Source organism: Peromyscus californicus, unplaced genomic scaffold (assembly GCF_007827085.1).
Source record: "Peromyscus californicus insignis strain IS unplaced genomic scaffold, ASM782708v3 Scaffold_13__1_contigs__length_99412109, whole genome shotgun sequence".
In the NCBI taxonomy this organism is placed as follows: domain Eukaryota; kingdom Metazoa; phylum Chordata; class Mammalia; order Rodentia; family Cricetidae; genus Peromyscus; species Peromyscus californicus.
The window spans coordinates 67,164,014-67,190,399 of record NW_026294424.1 but is presented as its reverse complement, the minus strand read 5'-3'; the positions used below and the strand labels follow the sequence as shown (position 1 = coordinate 67,190,399).

The following is a 26,386-nucleotide window of genomic DNA, read 5'->3' as shown; positions in this document are numbered from 1 at the left end:
AATGGTATTTTTGAAAAACCTATCCTTTGATGTTACCTACAATGGATGGGGGAGGGCGCAGGGGCCGGAAGTTCAGAACAGCTGTTCTAGTACTTCAGATGTGATGGCAACTCAAACAGGTGGCTTGAGACCAGAAAGGAATGGGTGATACATTGCTGAGAAAGCTTATTCTTTGTACGCTGGTTTTGTCTTCATGGAGTTTAGGTTAAGGCAAATCTCAAGGATCCATTTACTCACCTGTTGCCATTACTTTCCTGTGTATATTCAGCCTTTGTAACTTGTTCCAAAACCTACAGAGTGACATGAAAAAGACTTGACATTTCTATATTTTATGACATCCTCATGACTCGGGGGCAGGACATCCTTCTCATGACCATTTTTATTTATTTTGTATATACTGAAAAAGATTTCAAAAGTATGTGAAAAGTAGCAAACGCCATAAAGATAAAGCTTATGGGTCCAGTCGGGAAAAAGCCGGGTGCCCGTTCTGTGAGTTGCACTTTCTATTCATATGAGAGGTTTGCTCTCTAGTGTAACTGTGTGTCATTCATGTAATAAACCACATGACGGTGTTCTAGATAAGCATAACAGACTTTGCCCCATGCTGGTGACAAGCAGCAGAGACGTTGGACTCACTAGGAAGCAGACTCCAGGCTGGAGGATCCTGGGAAGGCAGTGTAGAGGTGAGGCTTTGGTAAATGTCTATTCTGTGAATACCGAGGGGAGGTCTTTCCATAGAATGTATGAACATCTCATTATATCAGTCACAGCTTTGGGGTAGCGACCTCTCAGAGGCCAGTTTCTAAGAAATTACATGTTCATTTCACTTGATAATTAAGAATGCTTCCTAAATCGTAAGTTGGAAATTAAGTTTTCTATTGTTTTTTTAACGTGTTATTTTGAATGAATCAATTTACTTACCTTTTCCCAGGCATTATGAAAGACTTCTACTTCGGAGTTACTATCATAGTTATAGATCTTTGCTTTCTGGAAACGGCAACAACCCCACCAAGAAAAAGCAGTATTTTTCACAATTCTGAGTACCACTGCGATGGGCATCTTCTGACAAACTGGTCTACAAGGCACATATCCCAGACAGCAGACACCGTGGATGTGAGCTCCCTTTTCTCTCGAGTCCTCTTCCAGTCTCACACGAGAAAAGAATGGCAAATAAAATGCCTGGACCTCAGTAACCACAGCATATCGAACATGACCCTCAGCGCTCTCGCTCCTTTACATGCTTTGGAACTACTAAACCTCAGCGACAACGCCATGCGCTCCCTCTGGCTGGATCTGCCCCTGCCTTGCCCCTCACAGCAAAAGCACCACAGCGGAGGTTGGCCCTGCAGTCTCCCCCATCTAAAGGTGCTGATCCTTCAAAGAAATCAACTCCGTGGCACTCCTAAAGGTGAGCACTTTTAATGAATGGATGAGACAGAGAAACAGTGCGTGGGAAGCTGGTGTTTGATGTCAACAAGAGCGCTGTATTTTGTTCAGTTTCAAGGGAGCAGCTGAAACCGCAAAGCGGTTTGACCGAGCAAATACAATAAAGGCGTTTCCTAATGGCACTGCCTGCCCAAGAGGAATTTACAATTAGTGCGGCTTAACCTCCCACTTGTACCACCCGAACTGATGTTGTGTGAGCTGGTCAAGAAACCCTAGGACTTAGCTAAGTGCTAGATAATAATCTCTGATGTATTTATGTTTGTCTGTTTTTGAGACAGGGTCTCACTGTGTAGCCCAGGCTGGCCTGGAACCCCCTATGTAGACCAGGCTGGACTCAAACAGACAGAGATCAACCTGCCTCCCAAGTGCTGGGATTAAACATGAGTGCCACCATGCCTAGCCAAGATATCTATTTTGTTTTTTATATATGTTTATTAATATGAGAAGGCGCTGAGAAAGAATGGATACAGGTATTTTTTAATATACAATATAATTCAAATTATACATGTTATCCTATTTACAATTTTTTTCTTTTTGGAATACATTTTGCCTTTTCAGTTGTCCTCCAAATGTAGACTAAGAATATTACAATATTCTATATTTGTTTGTATGTAAAACTTCCTACTGTGAAATCAAAATCAGAATCCCTTGCTGCAGCTTAAGCTGGGCCCTGGAGATGCGGCCTTCAGTTTTCTGGAACAGAGGAATTTCTGGCTCTGAGCCCCGAGGAGGGTAAGGAGGGTGTTTGCAAGGGTGCATGCAACAGCCTTAGGCTGACCCTCCTGCGCCCTTTCTAAGTCTTGCTCCACAGCTGGGGTAGAATTTTAGGTTCTATCAGGGCATCAGGATGTGTGTGTGTGTGTGTGTGTGTGTGTGTGTGTGTGTGTGTGTGTGTGTGAGAGAGAGAGGGGGGGGGGTGCAGAGAGACAGCGAGAGACCCCTTGCTGCTCAGAGAATATCCCTTCTCAGTCTTTCAGTTTGGAGGAAATGTCTTCCCCTTTGAGCTTCTTCAAAGCTCTTCGGGAAAAGCCCTGGGGATTCCTTCCTCTGAGGTTCAGGACTCCAAACCCCTCTGCCTCGGTTTTGCTGGGGACAGTAGCACAGGCCTGCTCTGTCCTAGAACAGAGGCAATGGGGACTCACAGGGTTAGCCAGTGACAATGCTGTCCCCGAGTGAAGAGAAATCCGACCCTCCCTCCCGAGGACAGATGTGTTTTCCAGAGGGCTTGCAGCTCTGCCTGATACCAATGAAATTTCAATTCAGGGCCAAAGGCTCAGTAGAGAGACAGGCTTCTTCCTCTCTGAGGTTAAATGTCTGCCTCCCAGAATGTAAGGGGGGGGGGGGGTGGTGAACATGCAGAGAAACGAAATGAGCCACTCCTGCATCTGGAATTCTGCTCGAACTCTGGCAAACGATGCTGTCAGGAGAGGAAGGATGCGAACACAGAAAGTCCCTGTAATCTGTGAATCTGATTGGGTAGCGAGGTCATTTTATCCAGTCCTTTTGTGATTTGAACTCACTACCTGTAGTCGGCGTACACTTGAAGTTTGCCCAGGTTGGATCCTCTCCAAAACCCCTTGCCGTTCTGTGAGGTTGACTATGGCAGGGTACACAACCTTAAATCCCATCTTGGAGGGAGGAGTCGGTGAGAGGTGCTCCTTGGGGCCTTGCCCTACTTCTGGGCTATCCTTCCCTCTTTAACTCTCCTGCTCAAGTCTGTCTAATGATAACGTCTAGATAAAGCAGGTGCTCCCTGACCTATAATCACCGTAAACCTATCACAGGTCATAAATACCATAAATCAGAAATGCATTTACATATTCCTATTGGAGTCTGAATATTAAACAATCCCCCCAAAGGCTTATGTGTCTGAATACTGGGTCCTTAGCTAATGACACTCCTTGGGAAGGTTACAAAAACTTTAGAAGGATTAAAAAAAAAAAATCTTGCTGGGGGAAATATGTCACTGAGGGAGGGCTTTGGCCCCCTGGCTGTCCTCTCTGTGTTTCTAAGTTTGGATGCCATGTAATCAGCCTGCTGCTACTCCTGCACCATGCCTTCTCTCCCTGTGGCCACGCCCTCCCAGCCACAGTGGACCCTGGAACTGTGAGCCAAAACCCTTTGTCCTTAAGTCGGTCTTGCCGAGATACTTTATCCCAGCAACAGAAAAGAACCTAATCCAGCACCTAACCTACCAGGCATCATAGCTCAGTGTGCCCTCCCTCAGACATTCTCGGGACACTTACATTAGCTGGCAGCCAGATGGAAGCCACGGAACATAAAGTCCGTTTTCTGATAAAACGCTGGGTTATCCCATGTAACGCTGAACACAGACAGCACCGAAGGTTGGAAGCGGTGGCTGTGTGAGCGCAATTTCGTACCATTGGCGAGAAAAAACATCATAACTCAGGCCATCATAAATCAAGCTTTATTCGAACTGTGAAGATTCCATGAAAAAGGTCCCTCAGGTCGCTATAATGTGGTAAGCCATGCACAGTATATGGTAGCAATTATAAGTTGTAGAAGGTAGTTTAAAAACCTGGAAGTGATTTGCAAATATTAGTTTTTATTGCTCTCTTGGCGAGAATTGAGAACAACAGTATACTTAGAAACAAATAATTAATTTGCTTTCTCTCTAAATCTCAAGTTGGCTTTTAAAATGTTAAATAGTTATTGCCATGGATGGGATCCATAGTCCACTATAATTCATGAGCAGGGAGCCGTGTGCGTCTATTTAGATGTGCTTTACTTGTCCAGAACAAGAATAAATTGGAGACACCCCAGAAGGCAGCTCTCGGGCAACTAGCCATGTAGCACATACAGCTTTATAAGCCATGACTGGTGTCTTTAACAGTGACTGTTTATAGGACACTCAGAAAAACTCATTTTTATAATGTTGGAACATCACGTTGACTAATCGATGGTCAGGCATGCTCCTGTGTTGAGTCAACTGTGACATCACCAACAGGCTGTGTGTGGAGGAAACACCCTGGTCCGGTGCTGGGCAATACAAAAGAGAAGCCAGACAGGAATGTAACCTGAATGATAGTTCCACCTTCCACCCATAACTTCAGAGTAGTAACAACTTCAAATCAGTGTATTAGGGGTTTTTTTTATTATTATTACTGTAACATAATATCTGAGAGAAACAACTTAAAAAGGAAAGCTTTGTTTGAATTCACAGTTTTGAAGGTTCCAGTCCATGTCAGTTGATTCTGTTGCTTTGGGCCTGTTTTGAGCTGTACATCCTCACAGGAACACATGATAGAACCTGTGGTATCAGACAGTGAGAGAGAGCAAGAACTCCCAAGTTCAACAGTCCCCATCAGGGCCATGTACCCAGTGGCCTCAGACCTCTTGGGAGGCTCCATCTCTTGAAGGGTTCACTTCCTCTCAGTAGCTCCAAGCTGGGGACTAAGTCTGGGGACAGATGGCCAGGCCATAGCAATGAGTATTTGAGGAGTTTAGAGCAATGGGGTCAGACTCTAAGTCCTTCATCCAGCAGTATTTTCAGTGCTTTTCAGAGTACCTGGAAATGTACCAGGACAAACACTTTGCGTTAGTTCAGTGAGGCTGACGGGTCAGGCTGGCATCCTCATGCCAGTCCACCAAGTTCCAGAAACCAGAGAGCTGCATTAGAGACTAGGTGAAATAATTCCTGACATTGGAAATGAGAAGAATTAAGAAGGAGAGAAAATCCTGTGTCCTATAAAACAAAAGCTTTTTGTATTCTCTTACCCATAGGGATTGCTATTGGATTATAGAAATACAAATAACCAAATTGTTCTCAAAGTCAATTCAATGTTTAAAAAAACAAAATGTACAGAAGACATTAAGCTAAGAGAACAAACTTTGAGTCACTTACACACCTTGGTCACAATAAGGGATGACATATTGAATAAAATGTCCCACCCTGGACCATTTTAGACCCTACTTCAGTTCTTAATATGAACTTGAAGCCATTAACTCCAGAAGGGCATGGTTGCTGATGATCACACTTGGGAAGGCATGCAGAAGTTCATTGTTCACAGACAGTGTTTACTACGGTGGTGGCTAGACATCCTCTCCTGCCTTTTTACTTAGTGACTCTAATATGATCCAGGGAAATAATGACACCAGCTCTGGTCACTTAAATCCTCAGTGGCTAGATTCCAGCCCCTCATAGCCCATGCAGTCATCAGAATGAAGTTCCAAAGTTAATTCCATTTCCACAAAGCCACTTCGGATTCTTCCTGTCAGCACTGAATTCTCCTTGCTTGAAACATGGATTCTAACTGCCATAGGATGTCCCAGTACCAACCAGTGCCTCACAACTTTTGCTCACTTGACTACCTATCCTCAGTGGCTCAAATAAGAAACACATTTTCCCCATTTAGTTTTGCAGCCTAGAATGACCTAACTCCATCTTGGGAGACATTAAGTGTAGGTAGAGTTTTCCTGCCTGGCCCACAGTCAGGACAAATCTCTCTCACCTGCCAGTCCCACAGCCTTTCAAACCCGACCAAGTAAACACAGAGACTTATTTTGCTTACAAACTGTATGGCCGTGGCAGGCTTCTTGCTAACTGTTCTTACAGCTTAAATTAACCCATTTCTATTAATCTATACCTTGCCACGTGGCTCGTGGCTTACCGGCATCTTCACATGCTGTTTCTCATCGTGGCAGCTGGCAGTGTCTCTCTGACTCAGCCTTCCACTTCCCAGCTTTATTCTCCTCCTTGTCCCGCCTACACTTCCTGCCTAGCCAATGGCCAATCAGTGTTTTATTTAATGACTAATCAGCAACACATTTGCCATACAGAACATCCCACAGCACTTCCCCCTTTTTTTTTTCAAAAAGGAAGGTTTTAACCTTAACAAAGTAAAATTACATATAATTTGGGAATTTGGGCGTAGCTTCTCTTACTACTTCCTGCTGGAGGGGGGCACTGTATCTTATGGGGAAACAAAGAAAATTTTAGGATTATGGAATAGTCCATGAGGCTGCATCGTCTGAGCCAGTTGCCTTGAAACCATTCTGGATGTTGGATCATCTGGGCCATGGTGTCATAGGAGACCTTTCAGGGGGTCTTGGCTGGTCAAATCTGATATATCTTAATCTGGAACAAATCCATAGCCTCTGGCTTTCTGTGGAAACAAAAGAGACTCTTTTCCAAAGCAATATATCCTTATATCCAAATTTTGAAGTCAAGGTATCTTTAAAATATACATTTTGGCATAACTCAACAGCTTTTACAATCAAATGTTTTTCTGCAGTTAAAAATCCCAAAGACAGCCGGGCGGTGGTGGCGCACGCCTTTAATCCCAGCACTCGGGAGGCAGAGCCAGGTGGATCTCTGTGAGTTCGAGGCCAGCCTGGTCTACAAAGCGAGTTCCAGGAAAGGCGCAAAGCTACACAGAGAAACCCTGTCTCGAAAAACCAAAAAAAAAAAAAAAAAAAAAAAAAAAATCCCAAAGACAACACAATCCAGATTCTCTGTGTAATATCCATTTTTACGTGGCTTATTTTTTATACTACCTTTACTGTCTCTTTAAAGACTTTATTTTTTAAAACTATGTATTTGTTTATATAACTTTATATATCACCTTTTTTGTCTCTTTCAAGCCTACGTATATTTTACACACATTGTAAACTATTACATCTGAATCTGTCTTATTGTGAATCTATTGCTTTAAGCTGCAGCAGCTGTGGCTGCTGGCTCCGCCCGCCTCAGCTTCCCAACATGGCGTGGTACTTTACCGCCAGCTCTGGGAGCTATCGTGGGTCTATGCTTTTATCCAAGCAGCAAGTAGCCCAGAAACCCTTTTTTGTTTTGTACTAGCAAAGGCTAAATCCACCATGTAGCTTAATGTGCCACTTGCAGAGGCCTCATTCCCGCCATACTGCAGGTTGAGCACGCACTCTAGGAACCCACCAGTAACTCAAACCGGCAGCTGCCGCTCATTTGAGAGAGACAATTAGGAAGCTGTTTTTAGCTCCGTTTTAGCATCTTTTTTTTCTCAGTTTTTAGGTGGAAACTCTTGCCACCACGTTGGACGCCATTTGTAGGTAGAGTTTTCCTGCCTGGCCCACAGTCAGGACAAATCTCTCTCACCTGCCAGTCCCACAGCCTTTCAAACCCGACCAAGTAAACACAGAGACTTATTTTGCTTACAAACTGTATGGCCGTGGCAGGCTTCTTGCTAACTGTTCTTACAGCTTAAATTAACCCATTTCTATTAATCTATACCTTGCCACGTGGCTCGTGGCTTACCGGCATCTTCACATGCTGTTTCTCATCGTGGCAGCTGGCAGTGTCTCTCTGACTCAGCCTTCCACTTCCCAGCTTTATTCTCCTCCGTGTCCCGCCTACACTTCCTGCCTAGCCAATGGCCAATCAGTGTTTTATTTAATGACTAATCAGCAACACATTTGCCATACAGAACATCCCACAGCAATTAAGTAGCCAAGGTCATCTGTAAGAACCACACCAGTACCTTAATAAAACAAAATCTTAATCCCCTAAAATCGGAAGAAGTTCATGACACCAAGTCCCACAGCCAGAAGAAATTGACCCTTCTTGAGAAATCGTGGGTTGGCTTTATGAGGAAGGTTGAATAAAACATCTTACATGACTCTATTTACTTACTAACTGACCTTCAACAACTCACTTAACATAAGAAAGTCTTTCCTCTGAGAATAATGAGTGTACAGGATCACCAAATAATGTGTATACACACAAACACTGTGTAGCCTGGAATACAGAGTGATGTCATACAGAACACTTAGCACCGTTAATCACCTTTGGTGCTGTTGGATTGCTCTGCAACTGTGGGGCCCACCCCAGTCTTCTGTCCTTGTTGCTTCTTTAATTCCAGGCAATAGAATATTCAAAGCTATATTCTGGCCAGGTGGTGGTGGCACATGCTTTTAATCCCAGCACTTGGGAGGCAGAGGCAGGCAGATCTCTGTGAGTTCGAGGCTAACCCAGTCTACAGAGTGAGTTCCAGGACAACCAGGGCTACACAGAGAAACCCTGTCTCAAAAAACAAAGACAGCAACAAAAGAATCTTGTACAGAAATATTTGACAGAGAAAAAGACAACAATCCAGGTTTTATAAGAGCAAATGCTCATTTTTTTAAAAAAAGCTATTCTGATGGTCTTCAAAGGTTCAGAGTATTTGTCAATTATACTGTTGCTATGTTCACAGTTGTGTGGGCCTTTACAGTGTTAGAGGCCCCTACCCTTCCTTGCTCTAGGCATCCTTGGATCTGTGCTCTGACTCTAAGCTATTCTGGCCGGTAAGCCAACCATCACCACCATCCAGATGTGACCTAGCCATCACCACGGAAGTTTCTCCATACCCTTTGTGTAATCTGTCCTTCCCATTCATCTCATCATCCCCTCCACCCAGGAAAACACCGGTTCCTCTCCAGGCATTGTAAGCCCACTTGAGCTTCCTGTACGTTTATCTACATGAGTGGAATCATACAATACAGACAGACCTTGACTGGTGATGCTTCAAACTTAATGACTCTTCAGTTTCACAGGGGTGACAAAAGAATGCACATTCAGTAGAAACTGTCCTTTGCATTTTGTTTTTGTTCCCCTGGGGCCTTTGATACATCATATGGTGTTCTCTATGATACTGGGCAGTGGCCGAGTCATGGCTGCCAATCAGCCTCTTGGTCATGAAGGTAAACAGCCAATGACTCTGTGCGCCACCCGGCTCGGATATTTGGTAGGTCAGTTGTAGTAAAGGCATTTTTGACATGATATTTTCAGCCTATGATGGATTTGTTAAAATGCAAGATCTTTGTACATCAGGAAGCATCTGTAGAGAACTTTTATTTTATTCTAGCATCTTTATCTCAGTGTTATTATTTTGATGTTTATTCATGTTATCAATTAAATAGTTTGTTATTTTTCACTGCTGAGTGTAAGTCCACCATTTACCGGTTGATAGTTAGGCTAGTATGGGGGAAGCTAAATGTGCTGCATTGCAGATGGGTGGAGAAAGATAAACACTAACCAAAAGAAAAGCAAAGTGTGTGTGTGTGTGTGTGTGTGTGTGTGTGTGTGTGTGTGTGTGTGTGTGTGGTTTCACTCTGTTGCTTTGATAAAATACCCTGATCAAAAGCACCCAGGGAAGGAAAGGGTTTATTTGGATTAAACTTTCAAGTCACATTCATTATTGAAGGAAGTCTGGGTAGGAAGTCAAGGCAGAAATCTCGATGCAGGAACCATGGAGGGATGCTGTTTACTGGAAGGCTTATTCTTAGCTAGCTTCCTTACATATCCCCAAATCACCTGCCCAGGAAATGGTGCTGCCCAGAGTGGCCTGGGCCATCCTCCTTCAATCAAGACAATCTCTCACAGACATGTCTACAAACCAACCTGATAGACAACTACTCAATTGAGACTTTTCTTGTGTGTGTCAAGTGAACAATTAATGCTAGGTATGACAAGTGACTTTCTTGTCTGATCTCCACCTGACATTAAGGCAGGGTTGCTCAAGGAACCTGAAGTTGCTGGTTTGGCTAACAGAGATAGACAACTTGCTCTAAAGAGCCTGTCTCCACCATCTCCCAGTTGCTGAGTTTACAGGTGGGATACCACACCCACCAGGCTTCTTTTATATGTGGGCCACACTCTGGTTTTCATGTTTATATGACAAATACTTTCCCCACTGAGCCATCTCTCCAGCCCCCACCTTATTTTTTGAGGCAGAGTCTCTCCTTTAAGCTAGAGCTCACCTTTGGCTAGACTAGCTGGACAGCAAAGTCCTGGGACCCACCTGTCTCTGCCTCCTCAGTAACGGGGTTACAGACTCACACCATCATACTTAGCTTTTATGAGAAAGCTAGAAATCTGAACTCAGGTCCACAGCAAGCATTTTATCCACTGAGCCATTCCCCAGCCCAGAGAAGTTATATTAATTCCAGACAAAGACCTCAGAACAGAAAAAAATTATTAGGATAAAGAAGAGTAGTACATCATGATAAGGATGATGATTCTTTAAAAATAATGATAATCTGTAATAATCCTAAACATAAATGCACTTAGCAATGGAGCATAAGAATAGTTGAAAAAAGGCCGGGCGGTGGTGGCGCACGCCTTTAATCCCAGCACTCGGGAGGCAGAGGCAGGTGGATCTCTGTGAGTTCGAGGCCAGCCTGGTCTCCAAAGCGAGTTCCAGGAAAGGCGCAAAGCTACACAGAGAAACCCTGTCTTGAAAAAAAACAAAAAAAAAAAAAAAAATAGTTGAAAAAAACCTGGTAGTTCAACATCCCCTTGTCAAGAATAGACCAAGGAGACAAGCAATCAGTAAGGATCTAGCTGAAGTGATAGTCTAATCAAAAAGCTTGATTCCGTTGGTATATATAAAACGATCCATCCAGGACTAGAGTAAACAAGTGCTCATTGGTTAAGAGCACTGTTGCAGGCCGGTGGTGGTGGTGCAAGCCTTTAATGCCAGCACTTGGGAGGCAAAGGAAGGTGGATCTCTGTGAGTTCGAGGCCAGCCTGGTCTACAGCCAGGGTGGTTACACAGAGAAACCCTGTCTTGGGGCGGGGCGGGGGGGGGGGGGGGGGGGAAGCACTTTCTCTGGAAGAGAACCCAGGTTCAATTCCCAGCACTCACATGGCAGCTCATAGCCATCTGTAACTTCAGTCTCGGGGACCCAATACCTTCTTCTGAAGACCCCAACACCTTTCCACAGAAATGCACATGATGTGTGGGTGTATGCAGGCAAAACATTCAAAAACATAAAATAATAAAATGAGACATAAGTTGGTACTAGGACTGGGGTATTACCATGACAGGACTCGCTGTGTTGTTTGTTGGAGGATTCTGGAAGATTTGGGACGCTTTCAGTGAGGGTTAGTGGGAGCATGGAAGACAGTGCCGAGGGAGGCTTGAACTCTGGAGGCCCCGCTCAAGTTTCAGAAGGGAAGAATATTAGTAATATCAATAATATTAGTGGCCTAGAGACCGTTCTTGTGATATTTTGGCAAAGAATGTGGCTACTTTTTGCCCTTGTCCTAAGACTCCGCTTGAGGTTAAATTGAAGCATTTTGGATTAATGTCATTGGAAGAGGAGACTTCAAAACAGCCTCGGATGGACTATGTTGTATGGTTCCTAAGCGGTCGCTCTTGTGCAGATCTACACTGAGAAGGAGCACGTGAGGCTAGGAGAAATGCAGAACTACCGCTTGAGGAGAAAAGGAGCACCAGGAAGTGTCCTGGAGTTAAATCCGGTGCTCAAGGAGATTAAAAATGTTTAAGGAAAGCCTGATGCTAAACGAAATAAAGGGAGTGATGACCTCAGGGCAGGAACTCTCTCTTGGGCTGGTTCCACTCCCTATTAGCAGCTTTCCTCAGCAGGTATCCCAAAGAAAAGCTTAAGCAGCAAAGGCCACCATCCACAACAAACAGCTGGTGCAGATGTAACTGAACGAGGGAGCCAAGTTCCACCTCCAACAAGCAGTAGAACTTGGCAGCTTCAGCCTCGGGGTTCTGGCTTTAGAGTCAAGGATCCAAGAAAGGAGTTGTGGCATCTCCGTCCGAGACTAAGGCAAGCTGCCAAAGCCAGACATGTGTCAGGGGTGTCCCTGAGTGGAGGTCCAGAGAGGCCACTGTGTGAAGCTGTGAAGATGAATCCTGGATTGCCTTGGAGACCCCAAGATGTGGGAGAGGCCAGAGCCGTGGGATAACTGCTGAGGAGAGCTGCTAACAGGGAGTGGAGCCAGCCCAAGAGAGAGAAGTGTGTTGCAGTCCACAGAGCTGAAAAGACTTGGAGATCTGAAGAGCATTTTGACGTCAGACATGGAGATGCAGAGTTAGGAGTTTGCCCAGCTGGTTTTGGTCTTGCTTTTGTCCAGTATTTCCTCACTATGCTCCCTTTCCTCCCTTTTGGAATAGTAATGTATATCCTGTGCCACTGTATGTTGGAAGTATGTGATCTGCTTTTTTTTAACGTTGATTTTACAGGAGGTTATACTTAAAAGATTGCATGAATCTCAGAAGAGACTTTGAACTTCAGATTTTTAAACAGTGTTGAGACTGTGATAGACCGTGGGGATTTTGAAGTTTGACTGAGTACAGTTTTGCATTAAGATGTGTCTACAGTTCTAGGGGAGCCAGGGGGTGGAATTTGGTGGTTTGAATAAGAATGGCCCCCATAGGCTCATATATTTGAATGCTTGGTCACCAGAGAGTGACACTATTTGAGAGGATTAGAAGGTGTAGACTTGTTGGAGGAAGTGTGTCACTGGGAGTGGGCTTTGAGCTTTCAAAAGTCCACGCCAGGCCGAGTTTCCTCTTTCTCTGCCTGCAGATCCAGATGTAAAACTCTCAACTACTTCTCCAGCACTAGGCTGGCCGGCGTGCGTGCTGCTATGCTCCCTGCCATGATAATAACGGACTAAACCTCTGAAGCTGTAAGCAAGTCCCCAACTAAATGCTTTGTTTTCTAAGAGTTGCCTTGGACCCGGGGACTCTTCACAGCAATAGAACGGTGACTAAGAACCCAGTGAGCTCTACTCTCTTGTCCCATTTTACACTTTGTTCTTCCAGTATCTGCCCATGTCTGTTTTGTTGTTGTTTAGTTTGGGGGCACAGTTACAGGGTAATGAGACCTGGGCCTTGAGCCAGCTCCTTCCACTCTGTCACTGGGCAAGTCTTGCCCTGGTGTTTTGTTTGTAAGTGGGGAGAAGCCCCAGGACTTTGTGAACATTAAAAATGAAAAACTGGCAAAATGCTTAGAGCTGAGAGAGTCCATGATTAAACGGGAGCGTCACACAGTTGGGTTTCTGCCCTTCAAAGCCAGTGTGTGCTCTTCCTCCACTGAGCTCCTAGGAACCTACTCGGTTCAGCTGAGCATTGAGACATTTTCGGAAGCCTGAATCCACATTTCTAAATAGGCCGGACAAGTACGAGGAAAATGGCAGGGAACCTGTGATGCTCTTCCCGGCGGTCTTTCATGCCCTTCCCAGCCCGTGTGTTTATGCACATTTCAACACGGGGGAAAGTGCTCTGCATAAAGACGTGTCTTCTCTTCAGAGGAGGTGTTCTACTCCTGAGGCTGCTGACAACTGGCCTTCCCCCCAGGTCCCCATTTGGATGTCTCCTGGCACTGATGCTAGCGTAAAGAAAGAGTTGAGGGGGACTTGGGGAGAGTTGGGAGAAGGTACATTGGGGGACCAGGACAGTGGGACAGCACACACGGACTCCAGGCATGGGAGCGTGCAACATGGGAGAATTTCACACACGTGTATTCTGAGCACCAGCTCTGACACGCTCTCATTGCTTTGTAAATAGAGTTTCTTGACCAATTTCTCTCTCTCTTTCTCTCTCTTTTCTCTCTCTCTCTCTCTCTCTCTCTCTCTCTCTCTCTCTCATGTGTATGTGTGTGTGAGAGAGAGAGAGAGAGAGAGAGACAGACAGACAGACAGACAGAGTGTGTGTACTCAGAGAAATAATAGCTTTCTACAAGCTCATGCCCCATCTAGCCAAATGTCATACGCCAGCTGGAACTTTGAATCTTCCCAGAGAAGCCTGAGAGGCAGGCTTTTGCATTGAATCCTTAATGTTGGCTCAATGCTTTTGGATCTCTGTGTATACAGGCCAAACCCTACATCCCAAGCATTACAAGAGTTCACCTTATTCTGCACAGAAAAGATTTGATCATTTGATAGTCAGGAAGACGGACAAATAGCCCATTGTACAGTGGTGTGGTGTGGATGATGAACCACTTTGCCTGACAAGTAACTTTTCTTGTCTACGTGTCTTATCATCCAGCACTCCAAGCTTCTGGGGTAAGGATTTGTCATCAGCACCAAGTGCCTCCATCATAATCTTCTGACTGATTCATTGCTTTAAAGTTCGCTTGCTTAATCTGGGTACCTCAAGTGAATGTATGACGATCTACGTGGTAGAGCCGTTTCAGTTACGCTACTCTCTCGCTTCAGAATCAGTCTGGCTGTCCGTCAATACCTTGCAGACAGTACGTAAGAAATAAAGTTGGTTCTGGAACTAAATAAGCTTGATCTGCTACACAGAAATTAGAGACTCAGCCCACGTTTGAGAACAGGGCTGAGGAACGTGTGAAATCGCAAGCACCTCCCTGGGAGACCCATCTGGGGATTAAGTCTGCTGTGACTGGCACCCTCTTCCTCCTCAGTGCCAATGGGATCTTTTGCGTGCTTCCCAGAACAAAGTGAGACACAAAGGCAGAGGCTAAAACTCCCTCTGATTCTTGTGCTGGAAAGCAAAGTCTGCATGTAGTTTCTTTACCTTTGAAATATCCAAGAATACCTAGAATATGGTTATAATACCAATGATAAATAGTTATGAGAATGGAAATGGCTAAAAATAAAGGTACGTGTGTGTGTGTGTGTGTGTGTGTGTGTGTGTGTGTGTGTGTGTGTGTGTGTGACATGGAAGCAGAACTGGAACCCTCCAAGTGAACAAGGGACAAGCAGAGAGGGAGGGGAGGCAGACACACTCAACATACAATACACTTGCACAACAATATTCTTATGTCCTACAGGACAATGTAGAATGAATATACGCAACGAGAGCTTTAAAAAAGGAAGCTTTAATAACCGAATAAGAAACTTTAAAATTGGAAGAATTCATTTATGTAATAATAAACCTCAGGGTAAGTTTCTCCTGTGTTATCATAGGGAAATCATTCAGTTTTACTCACGGTTAATTAAATTAACAAACATCTGCTCATCACCTTGCTTAATCACGGTTAGAATTTTTAAAATCGATTCTTTAATTTAAAAAGAACACACCCTAGACCAGTAAGACAACTCACCAGGTAAAGAAAGGTCCTTCCAGCCAAGCCTGATGATCTGGGTTCGAATCCTGGGGCCCCCAAGGTGGAAGTGGAGAATGACTACTGGTAGTTCTCCTCTGCCCTCCATGCATGCACTGTGCCATCCACACACAAGTACACAAAAGATAAATAATAAATGAATGTGTGATGAAAATAGCACATGCTCCTTTGAAAGAAAGAACCAATGTGTACAAAGTTAAAAGAAAGCTTTGTCCATACCCCTCTTCCTTCCCCTCAGCCGTCCTACCCCAAACTTCAATGACTATTGATAATTTCACTCACCTCCTTATTTCTGTCCCCACAAAATACATATCTACATATGTTTGTATCTGTGTATCCCTCAAGAACATTGCCATTATTATATTCTATACTATTTTGACTTAGTTTTTTCCTTCCTGTTCAATAAGTTCACAGGTGAATTGTCCCAGTCTCTCTTAAGACCACTTAGTTTTTCACAGCATCAATACAGTTCGGCAGCTTCCGACCCGAGGGCCATCAATATCCCCAACTTTCTACCACCCACTATGCAGCCGGCAATAGCACCAGATTTGGGTTTTAATTTGCCTTTCCTTTTCCCAGGACTGTGGAAGCTGGAGTCGCTGCAGAGTCTGGATCTGTCATTCAACAGGATCGTTCACATTGGGTTGTCTGATTTTCATAGCTGCCTCCAGCTGGAGTGCATCTATTTAAAGAGCAACCAGATACACACCGTTCACCCAGACGCCTTCAAGGACCTCAAAAAATTACAGGTTCTAAAGTCTTTCTTATAGCTGTCTTAACCATACAGACTTGTGGCCAATTAGATTAGAGGGCTACTTCTTTTGAAGGGTGTCTCCATGTGCAGGGCTACTGGCTGTTAGTCAAAGTGTGTGAGTCTACTTAAGAGCTCCTAAAACAACTGAAATCTATTGCTCAAAATTCAAAGACCACAACCATGGACACAAACTTAACAAGAATTCTCAGCAGCAAGAATTCACATTATTAGGCTGTAGATGTGGCTGGGTGGATAAAGGACCTGCCTAGAAGGTCACAAGCCCTAGGTTCGATCCCCAGCATACACCTGTATTCTGGGGGGTTGGGGAATGGAAGCAAGAGGATCATTAAGTTCAAGGTCATACCTACATATATATCAAGTTCAAGATCTTGCTGGCTTGCAAGACACAATATCTAAAAATGAAAGAAAAAATTTGGTATATTATTTATCTAAATCAAATTAGATTCAACTCCAAGTTTCCATTTACCAGTTGGCAAGAAATTAAATGTGTTATTTAAAGAGTTTGAAACCAGTCTAATCTGCTTAGGGAGTTCCAGGCCAGCCAGGGTTACAGAATGAAACAAACAAACAAATAAATAATGCCACCTGCCTAGGCTGCAAGTTCAGTCAGAGGTACCAGGTCTCTTGCACAAACTGGAGCATTGGGAGGTCCTTCTGAGCCACTGTGGCCAACGCTGAGATGTCAGCAGCTCAGGATCATATGGGTTGCTGCTGGCTAGCAACCCTGTAGTTTTAATATCCAAAGCATACAGGGGCAATAAAAATGACAGTGATAATAGTACATACATGTGCATGACTTACCACATGCCATTTGGTGTTCCAAACACCTCTGACGTTCCTAGTTGGGTGTCTATGTCATATTTCAGAGCCGTGAGCCTTGTAAACTGCCTCCCTGATAGGGCTGAAACTGAGGAACCCCTAAGTCCCGTTCTTGCAAACACTTTTCCCCATGTCCTTCCTGTCGATAAGGACAGCGTGATGGCTCCTATCAGTGGCCTTCAGACATATCAGAGGGACCACCAAGGAAGTTGAGAGACTCTTCAGTTCCTATCTTCATTACCTCCATCACACACACACACACACACACACACACACACACACACACACACACACACACTTACTTTTCTAGGTCACTGCTGTTCACTACAAAGTTGGACACACATGCAATTTCAAATGTTATTGAGGGGCTGGAGAGATGGCTCAGTGGTTAAGAGCATGCACTACTCCGCAGAAAGACAGGAGTTCAATTCCCAGCACCCACACCACGTGATTCACAATCACCTGTAACTCTAGCTCCAGGCCAGAGCCTCCGTAGGCATCTGCACTCATGTGCACATACTTACACATAATTAAAAATGCTAAGACATAAATCCTTTTTAAAAAGGGAAATGAAGAGTTTACCCTTTAATAATGGACATTATTTAACCCAATAGAACAGCTTTTACAGGTATAATTAATATAAAATTGTTAAGGCGGTAGTTCACAATCCACTTTTCAAGCAAAGCCTCCAGTCTCTAGTGTGTGTTTTATATCTCCACATTTCAGTGCTCAGTGGCCACACGTGGCTAATGGCTGTCATATTAGGCAGCCTGGACAGAGACCACGGATGCTTCCCCAGCACTTCATAAAGTGCTATTAAAAGCAAGCCTCCAGCCGGGCCATGGTGGAGCACACCTTTAATCCCAGCACTCGGGAGGCAGAGCCAGGCGGATCTCTGTGAGTTCGAGGCCAGCCTGGTCTACAGAGTGAGTTCTAGGAAACCAAAGCTACACAGAGAAACCCCGTCCCGAAAAACCAAAAAAAAAAAAAAAAAAAAAATCCAAAATAACAAAACAAAACAAAAAAAACCCTCCACCTCTCCCCTTCACCCACCATGGCTCCCTGAACCTTCCTCGTGGACAGAAGACTGAGAAAGCAGTGACGAGGCGGGCAGCGAACTGGCTGGCTCCAGCCTAGAGTCCACCACTTTCAACCTCAGCACCGCGGGCCAGGTACCACGTCCCTCTCTGCGCCCCAGTCTCCTGCCTGTGTAACAGAAAGAGGGTAGTTCCGCGTGAGGATGAGAAGCTAAACTGCGCATGGAGTGCTTAGAACAGGACCTGGGGGGATGTGCGCTCTCTAATACACGAATCTAACCGTGCCGCTCCTCTTTCTTAGAACCCTTCCAAGATTTCACAGCCGGGGCCCAGCCCCTCGCTGCCTCTCCAGACCCACTCCACACTACTGTCCCTTTGTGCACGGCTGTCTGTCCCCATGTGTGCCACTGTCCTTCCTGCCTGCCCTTCAGGTCTCCTCCACCCCCACTTGCTTCTCCCCTTTATCTTGCAAGAACTAGGGCTAGGAGTCCTCCCAGCTTTGGTCGAACATCACTTCCGCTCGGAGGCGTGCCTTAGTCTTTCTGTTCACGAGCTCACAACGTGGAGGCATGTTTCCTTCTGGCACTGGTGCCTACAGGGTTTGAGCATGGTGAGTCGTCCATGCCTAGCCCTGTCCCCGCTCACACTAAATGGTAATCACATTCTTGGAGAGCATCATGCCTGAGTTTGTTTCCCAGGGCTAAGCTGAGGGCATTTTAAGCCCCTGTTGAACGAACAATGGGATGCACAATGGGCGATGCTCCTGAGTGGCTGCACCAGTGGTCTACTGCTGTATCTACAGCTTTGTGGCTTAAGACCACACATATCTATCACCCCGCAATGTCTGCGGGACAGGGATTCTGACATGACTCAGCTGGGGCCTCCACCTCATGGTCACTCAAGAGAACTGCCCTGGTGTGGTGACTGGAGTCTCGCCTAAAAGCCCCACTGGAGGAGAACAGACACCTAAGCAAGGCAGGCAGGACTTACTTCCTTATTGGGCGGTTGGACTTGAGGACTCAGTTCATTACCAGCTGTTGGCTTAAGCCTGCCCTCAGGTTTCTGCCCTGAAGCCTTCTCCACCAGGCTATTCACGCTGTGGCATCTTGCTTTGGAGGTAGTGGTCTCTCTGGCATTCTCTGCTCTGCATAAGAAAAGCATCTCTATGGTATGGAAAGTCATCATCACGAAAGCGGCACCCCACTGCTGGCACTGGTAGAGTCAGTTGGCTGAAAACCAAATTGCCTATCCTGCCTGCACTGGGGGGAAGAGATTGCTTAAGGGCCTGCATACCAGAAGGTGGGGTCATGGGGGCCACTCTGGGGTCTGTCTGCCACGGCAGCTGTTGGAGCAGAAGAGCTCACTTCACTTGGCTGGCAGGAGACTGGCAAGTTGTGAAGGAGCCTTAACCAGTGCGCACTGGTTACGGGTACATCTGGATGTGGAATTCGTCCTGTGTGTTCCTCGCCTGTGCATTTTATTGTACTTCACGGGTCTTCGAAGCTCCAGGGTTAAGAATAGCGTGGGCAAGCTATAAATCAGCTCTGAGCATGTTTGGAATATAGCCATAATCCCCAACTCACCAGTACTGGGAATATTCATCGAGTTCCCTGCTCAGCGTTCCCTTCTGTGTGGTTGGCAATAACTCCACCCACTGGCTGTGGACCGTGATGAGGATGTTTGGCACCAGTAAGCTGACTATCACAGTAGTTGGCTTTTTCCCTCTGGAAGATAAATTTCACATTTGCACTGTTGTGTCGGTCTTCCTGTTGGGGCACCTTCCCGGAAGCCAAATAGATTTTTAAAACATAAATCCATCAGCGTACTTAAACAGGATGGAGTAAGTTTCACCGACATTTCAAATTAGCCTTTCTCTTCTTAATCTTATCTCGTTCTTCTTAGATACAGTGATTTGTGTAGCAATACCCTGCCGGTCTCCCAGCCTTCCTGGAATATATGTGCCTTTCAAATGCTGTAGGATGGGGATTTCTTTTGCTAAGTTGCAATTCTATTCTCCTCTTTTCTTGGAAATCATTCTTCCTGAATTATTTCATTCATTTTCTTTCCTCCACACTGACTTTCAGCTCCATGATTTGTAATATTAAAAAAAAAATGCTAGGATATAAAAATACACCAAAGAGGAAATATCTCCTCAGAAAGCATGAGAATAACTCAGTGTGATGCTGAGCCAGGGTACCAATGGGGGACAACCCCCGTCCCTGGGCAACACCAGGCCCAAGTGGATGCTTTCCCTCCTTGTCCTGGCCTCCTGCTTCCTAGTTTCAGGAAAAGTCAAGGCCACATAGCTGCTCAACACAGGCAAATCACCCTCATTAAAGTTCATGAAAAACTCAATTGTATTTCTAGTGATTGTGTTTGTGGTGAAGTCTTTTGGTTGTTAGACTTACCTCATCTTAGGAATTTGTATAATCTGAGATGTTTATTCAGAAATTGGCCTTGATCAAGGGGCTGAGTGAAGAGGATTGCCATGAGTTTGAGGCGAGCCTGGATTATATAGTGAAAATTTGACTATTCTTGGGGGACGGGAGAGAAAATGTTGTTGTTGGGGATAAGTGACCTTTCTAGTTTGCACCTATGTCCTCTTTTGTTGAAGCAAGGCTGGCATTTTCTGTTTTCTGACATATAGTTCTGTTGTCACCGCCTGATGGTCCCCAAATGTCTCCTCCACACTAATGTGGTAGCTCAGAAAGGGTGTGTTTTGAAGTGAAGACACACAGCTAAGAGACCAGAAAGCATTGCTACTCTGTCCTTGAATTCTCCAGCATTTCCGTTCATTGTTGCTATTTTCATTTGGGACAGAGTCTTACTCAGAGTTTTACTTACATCCTGAGCTACTCAGAGCATCCAGAGTAGCTCAGGATGGTCTCAAGCTTGGTGCTTTCTCTGCCCTTTCTCTTCTGAGCCTCCTGTCTCTACCTCCTAAGCGCTGGGATTACGATGCACCACCACACCAGATTTATAGTTTCCGATATTTGCTGAGTGCCTGTTCTGATCCAGACCCCTCCACCAAGTACGTTCTGTGTGGGGTACACTGTGTGAAAGGGGAGCCGTGGTAGTTGTTGGGGGAATCTGGGAAAACATACATAAACCACTCCGCAGAATGCCTGGTATAGAACGCTGCCCTGCTAGCAGTAGGCACACAGTCAGACCCAACATAACTTCCCTGCTGTGCCACACACTACTGTGCCCAGCCTAGCACACCCTGGTCTGTCACTTGAGCCGTTGAATCATTTCTGTCCCCTGGTTCTTCATGCGTTTCTAATTGTCCAGGAGGAACCAGTCATCTTGCAGATACTGAACACGCAAATGCGCTAAGAACCACGTACGACTATCTGAGATAGTCAACCAACCACACATAATTCTTTTCTGCTTCCTGGCCTCATTGTTCACATCCTTTGTTATGTCCAAGATGGCAATGTTTTGAGAAATTCTTGACCTGGATCCAATTCTGAACGATAATAGTATGTGAGTCTGGAATTTACCATAGGTTATATGGTAAATAAAGAGCATGAAGTGTCTGGATGTCTGAAAAGCTTTTGCAAGCATCTAACCCATGAACAACGCTGGGAGGTGGGATCACAGAAAGCAAACAATTGCCAAGATGCAGAGGCTTTGTGGGTAGGGCAGGGATTTGAACGCGGTATTCACTGACTTTTATACCAGGCCTAAATTTGTATTCCTTTTGTAGAGCTAGAAATATCTGTGTGTAACTCCTTATAGTTTCTTACCTCACTGTCTTTGTGCACAGACCGACCTACATTTCCTTCCTTTCAAGCAGGTGGTAGACCTCAGAAGCAATGCACTGACCACCCTTGCACCCATCGTGACCATTGCTCTAGAATTACCCCACCTGGAACTTGACTTGGCTGATAACCAGTGGCAGTGTGGCGAGAACAATGTCCACTTCCAAAACGTCACCTCTGCATCCTGGAGGAAAAAGTGGAATGCTATCTGCAGCATGTCTGTGGGTAAGTGAGTGGTATCTCTAGTTTTTTGTTTTTTTTTTTTCTGAAATAGTTTCATTTGGCCTGGAAAATGCATGTAAGAAGGCAGTCTCCTTAAAAGTAGTGACAGTCTCTCAAAAAACAAGGATGCTGGTCCCCACCCCATTCAGCCTTGGCCTGAGTCACAGGACAATCCCTGGCACTTAACCGGTTTCCTTGGCTTCTGACAGGTTTTTTTTTTTTTTTTACATGATCAAAGAAACACAACATTTCTTTAGCTAGAAAAGACTTTTGCCTGGAAGCCTCGCCCCCAAAATGTTGCAGATTTCCTCCCAATTCTTAATTATTGATTAAAGAAAGGGTTTTAACATCATTCCAAATGCTTCCTAACCTCTAAAACGTGACCCTCTGAGTACAGAACACAAGCGTGCAGATTTCAAAAGTAAAGATTCATCTGATTTGATCCTCATCCTTCTCCTACGAACAGATTATACCACTGAGGCAGGACAATCTGGGGAGGTTTAATCTCCCTGCTATACTCACTATCCTGGAAACAAGATTGAGGATAAGGGCTGGAGAGATGGCTCAGCGGTTAAGAGCACTGACTGCTCTTCCAGAGGACCCAGGTTCAATTCCCAGCACCCACATGGCAGCTCACAACTGTCTGTAACTTCAGTTCTAGGAGATTCAGCACCCTCACACAGACATGCAGGCAAAATACCAATGCACATTAAAAAAATAAATAAAAATAAAAGATTTAAAAAAAAAAGATTGAGGATAAAAGACCTGGAATCTGACCACTTTGGGTTTGCCTTTAAAGCAGTGTCATGGCCATGACTACTGAGTTTAGAAGACATCCACGAGGAGCAGAAGGAAGTCACCAGCCAGGACCAGCATTCTGAGTGTGTAGGGCAGAGGAGAAGAGAGGGTGGTTTACTATTTACCAGAACTGGAGAATAGTGAGGAACTAATATTCCAACCTACAACAAGTAGGGCAGGAGCAGATGCAGTAGAGGCTTAATAGAATGTTCTAGCAAATGAGAAGTAGTTGAGGGTATGGAGGAAGGAGAAGCCATGTGTTAGCCCTCCCATCTGGCTGCTTCCACCTGTGGGCAGCAGTCTGGCAGGTTGCCTCAGAAACACAACCTCTTGGGCCTGTGAGAAGCAGGCCTATGTCTCACAGTCTCGTGAAAATGTATGCAGAGCCATGTGCACACTGTGGGCAATGAACAGGAAAGAATACATGAATGACTAAGATTACCTGTTACCTTGATGCATGCTTGAAAACAGAGCTAGCTGAAGATTGAGGAGTGCTCACAGAAGCTCTGAAAGCCTGGTGTCTTATTCCAACATCTAGTCAGTGTGTTTTCCCATCTCTCTCTTGCAGAGAATGAGAAGCCATATTTGGAGACCCCTCAGATCAGAATTTCCAGGGATACACACCTTCTTCCTACTCCGAGTGATGTGAAAAGCCTCATGCAGGGCAAAGCAGAGAGACCCCGGGAAGGAATGGACATTCACCCCTCAGCTCTGGAGAAGGAGGCACAGGTGGGCTATGATGATCTCAAGGAGATATGGCCACAGCCCCCCACAGAACTCAGAGACTCCAAGGACGAACATGTCACCGACAGAAAGGATGATGACGCCCCAGACCTTGCCCTGCCCATCTGCCTGTCGGTGTTGAGCACATTTGTGGTGGCTTTCTGCCTGGGCGCTTTTGCTAGGCCTTATATCGACAGACTGTGGCAACAAAGATGCCTGAACAAAAGGCCCGGCTCAGAAAATGCTTATTCAAATGAAGGTTTCTGTGATGACGCCGAAGCTCCCCGACGTGTACAGCACCAAGGGACAGAGCTGCACCAAGCTTCCCACCACCTAAACCTTTATGAGAGACAGAACCCTTCCCAGGTGACAGAGCCAGCCCCATACAGTGCTGTCATGTCAGAAAGGGTACTAGGGAACCGCAAAATGGATCTCAGTAGTCAACAGAGCCCAGGGCAACTTGAGCACGACACTGGGGCCGGAAATAGAGACTGCGACGTGCTTCCATATGGCCACCCAGCCCACGCAGCTCTCCATGGACTTCCGAACGCTGACACTCGCGAGCTGATTTCGGCTGTGCAGGATTACTGCAATGTTCCCGAAGAATCACATTATGACACAGTGGTTCAGGAATATTCTCTCTATGAGGATGTGACGGATAGGTCTTCCACTGCTGTCCCGCTGGGAACTGTTCCCAGTGCCATCGTCGATGGTGGATGCGATGAACTGCGCCTGTCACAGTCAAGAGATGTTGTAGCTCCTGTCTCCAAAACTCTAGTACAAATGAACACGCAAGGGTCTGGAGAGAGTGAGGAAAGCGGGTCCCCTGAAGCTTTGGGAGCTATGGGCTCACCAATGGAATCTTCTGAGGAAAGGCAAGTGAGCCATTCCATTAGGGGGCTGGCCACACAGCAGCCAAGCTTCAAGGAAGCCGATGCAGAGGAAAGATTTTCAGATGTCTACGATGAGGTCCTACACATTGACCCAAGAGATGTAGACCCACCCTCCCTTATGCCAAGGTGGGACAGTGGCCCTCATGTCACACCTGCCACTGAGGAGCCTGTGCTGAGAGGTGCTCCTTTTGACCCTCTTTATGACTGGGTGGCCAATTATGAGTCTGATTCTGATGAGGGCTCTTTGTTTACCCTTAGTTCTGAGGGTTCTGAGGCCACAAGGAGCTTGCCGGAAGAGCAGGCATCTGTGGAGAAGGGTGGGGCCAGTCAGGCCCTCCCCAGCAGGAACTTGGGAGAATACAAGGCCGATGTGACATCAGCAGAAAGTGATGAGGACATCCCCTCACGAAGGATTCTGAGGAAATGTGAAATTCGGGAAGGTCTCTTTGGAAACCCTCTCTTTTCTGGTCCAGACTCGTTTGTGTGAGATGAATCTGGAAAGTGACTCTAACTCCATTGACCCTGAGAATATATTAATCTGGCCCCAATCCCCAGGCCACAAGCGATCACATCCATGAGACCCCAGGCACATTTGTATATGATGGCGATATGGGACCCCAGTCAGAGGCAGTAGGCTGGTACTGCTGCCTTGGAGACCTGAATTCCCAAATGTGGATCATTCACCACCACCACTACCACCACCACCACATTCTGCTGAAGACCCCTCAGATCCCGAGGGGCCTGCCACCAAAGAGAAGTAAACATTGGTAAATAGCCACGTTTTATGGCTGAGGATAGAGCTCTGTTGGTGGACTGTTTGCTCACCCTGCACAAAGCCCTGGGTTCAATTCCCAGCACCGTGTAAACAGGGCACAGTGGCACCGACTGTAATCCCAGCACTCCAGAAGTAGAGACAGGAAACAGCACTCAGAAAAATGAATTTTTCAGGGTGGGTGATGGGACATTCTGGCAAACACAAGCCCTATCACTCCAACAATCAGCTTGAGACAGATGCCAGATCTACATGACAAGGCCTAGTCTCCCACTTAGACTCCGGGCTCACATCCCCAAATCCACATGGATCGTCCTGGAAACTACAAGTCATGGTTTCTCTTCACAAAGTCACTTTCTGAGTCAACATTATCACAGTGTCAATCCAGTAAATCCGTTTACAGTTCTTAGTCTTGGCTTCTCTGTCATTTCCTGCATCTGCACAGCCTCTAAACATGAGTGTGGTGTGAGCTCCTGACTGTCTGTGTGGGGAGACAGTTGGCACACAGTCTGGATCCAAGCCAGAGAATTTCCACTGAATTAGGGTTTGCCTAGGAGAAGGAAAGTCATGGAGTTTGGAGGAAGGGCACCAAGAGTCTCCCGATCTACCTCATGGCATCACTGCTAGTCCTCAGGAATCTAGCTTCTCAGTCACTCTCACAGAGGCTCCGGCCTTGACTCTCCTATCTTCTCACTAGGCTCACATTCTTTTGTAAGGGTTCTCAGGTGTTGGGGCTTCTGCCGCCACCTACCTCTCTGCTAACATTTCCTATTTGTGGAACTCTTGCTTTGCAATCTTTTGAAGATTTGATGCTCGCATCCAGTTGCCTATCTACTTTCAAGGTAAAGGCATCCACACTGAAGCTTTTTCTGTCCCCTCATTCCTGCCACCCACCTGGTCCTTCGTGTCCTCATCTTACCATTCACACAGGGCTCCATCCAAATAGCTAAGGATTACTCTTTTGACATTTTTCTCCATGATTCCCATAGTTAACTTATTTGTCATTAGGTATAGCCAGTTCGAAGCCCTAAATATCTGCCAAGTCTCTTCCATCTCCTCTGTCCACTCTGTCACAATTCTGTCACTTTGTCATTCCCACCAGATGGGTCACAATGTCGCACAGATTGCCTCCTACAAATCCAGTGTTAGCCAAGAGTCTGCAAGGAAATAGAACCAATATGGTGCCTGGAGATATAAGGGAAGGTTTTCTGTGGGAACCTGATACATGATGCTGGAGGCTTGGAAGTCCCACCATCTGTTCTTTCCAAGTTGGTACCCACGTACGCCAGCAATACTGTCCCATCCAAACA

At 45.6% G+C, this 26,386-nt stretch overlaps 1 protein-coding gene across 1 annotated transcript; it reads left to right on the top strand.

The window, feature by feature from the left end:
- Positions 1-331: 331 nt before the first annotated feature.
- Lrrc66 (leucine rich repeat containing 66) lies at positions 332-25,075 on the top strand. The gene is given in 9 exon segments (XM_052735134.1): positions 332-683; positions 932-1,408; positions 15,853-16,022; positions 21,704-21,893; positions 23,257-24,781; positions 24,783-24,876; positions 24,878-24,965; positions 24,968-25,053; positions 25,055-25,075. Coding segments are annotated over 9 exon segments (2,823 nt in total). The 5' UTR covers positions 332-511.
- The last annotated feature ends 1,311 nt before the right edge of the window (positions 25,076-26,386 follow it).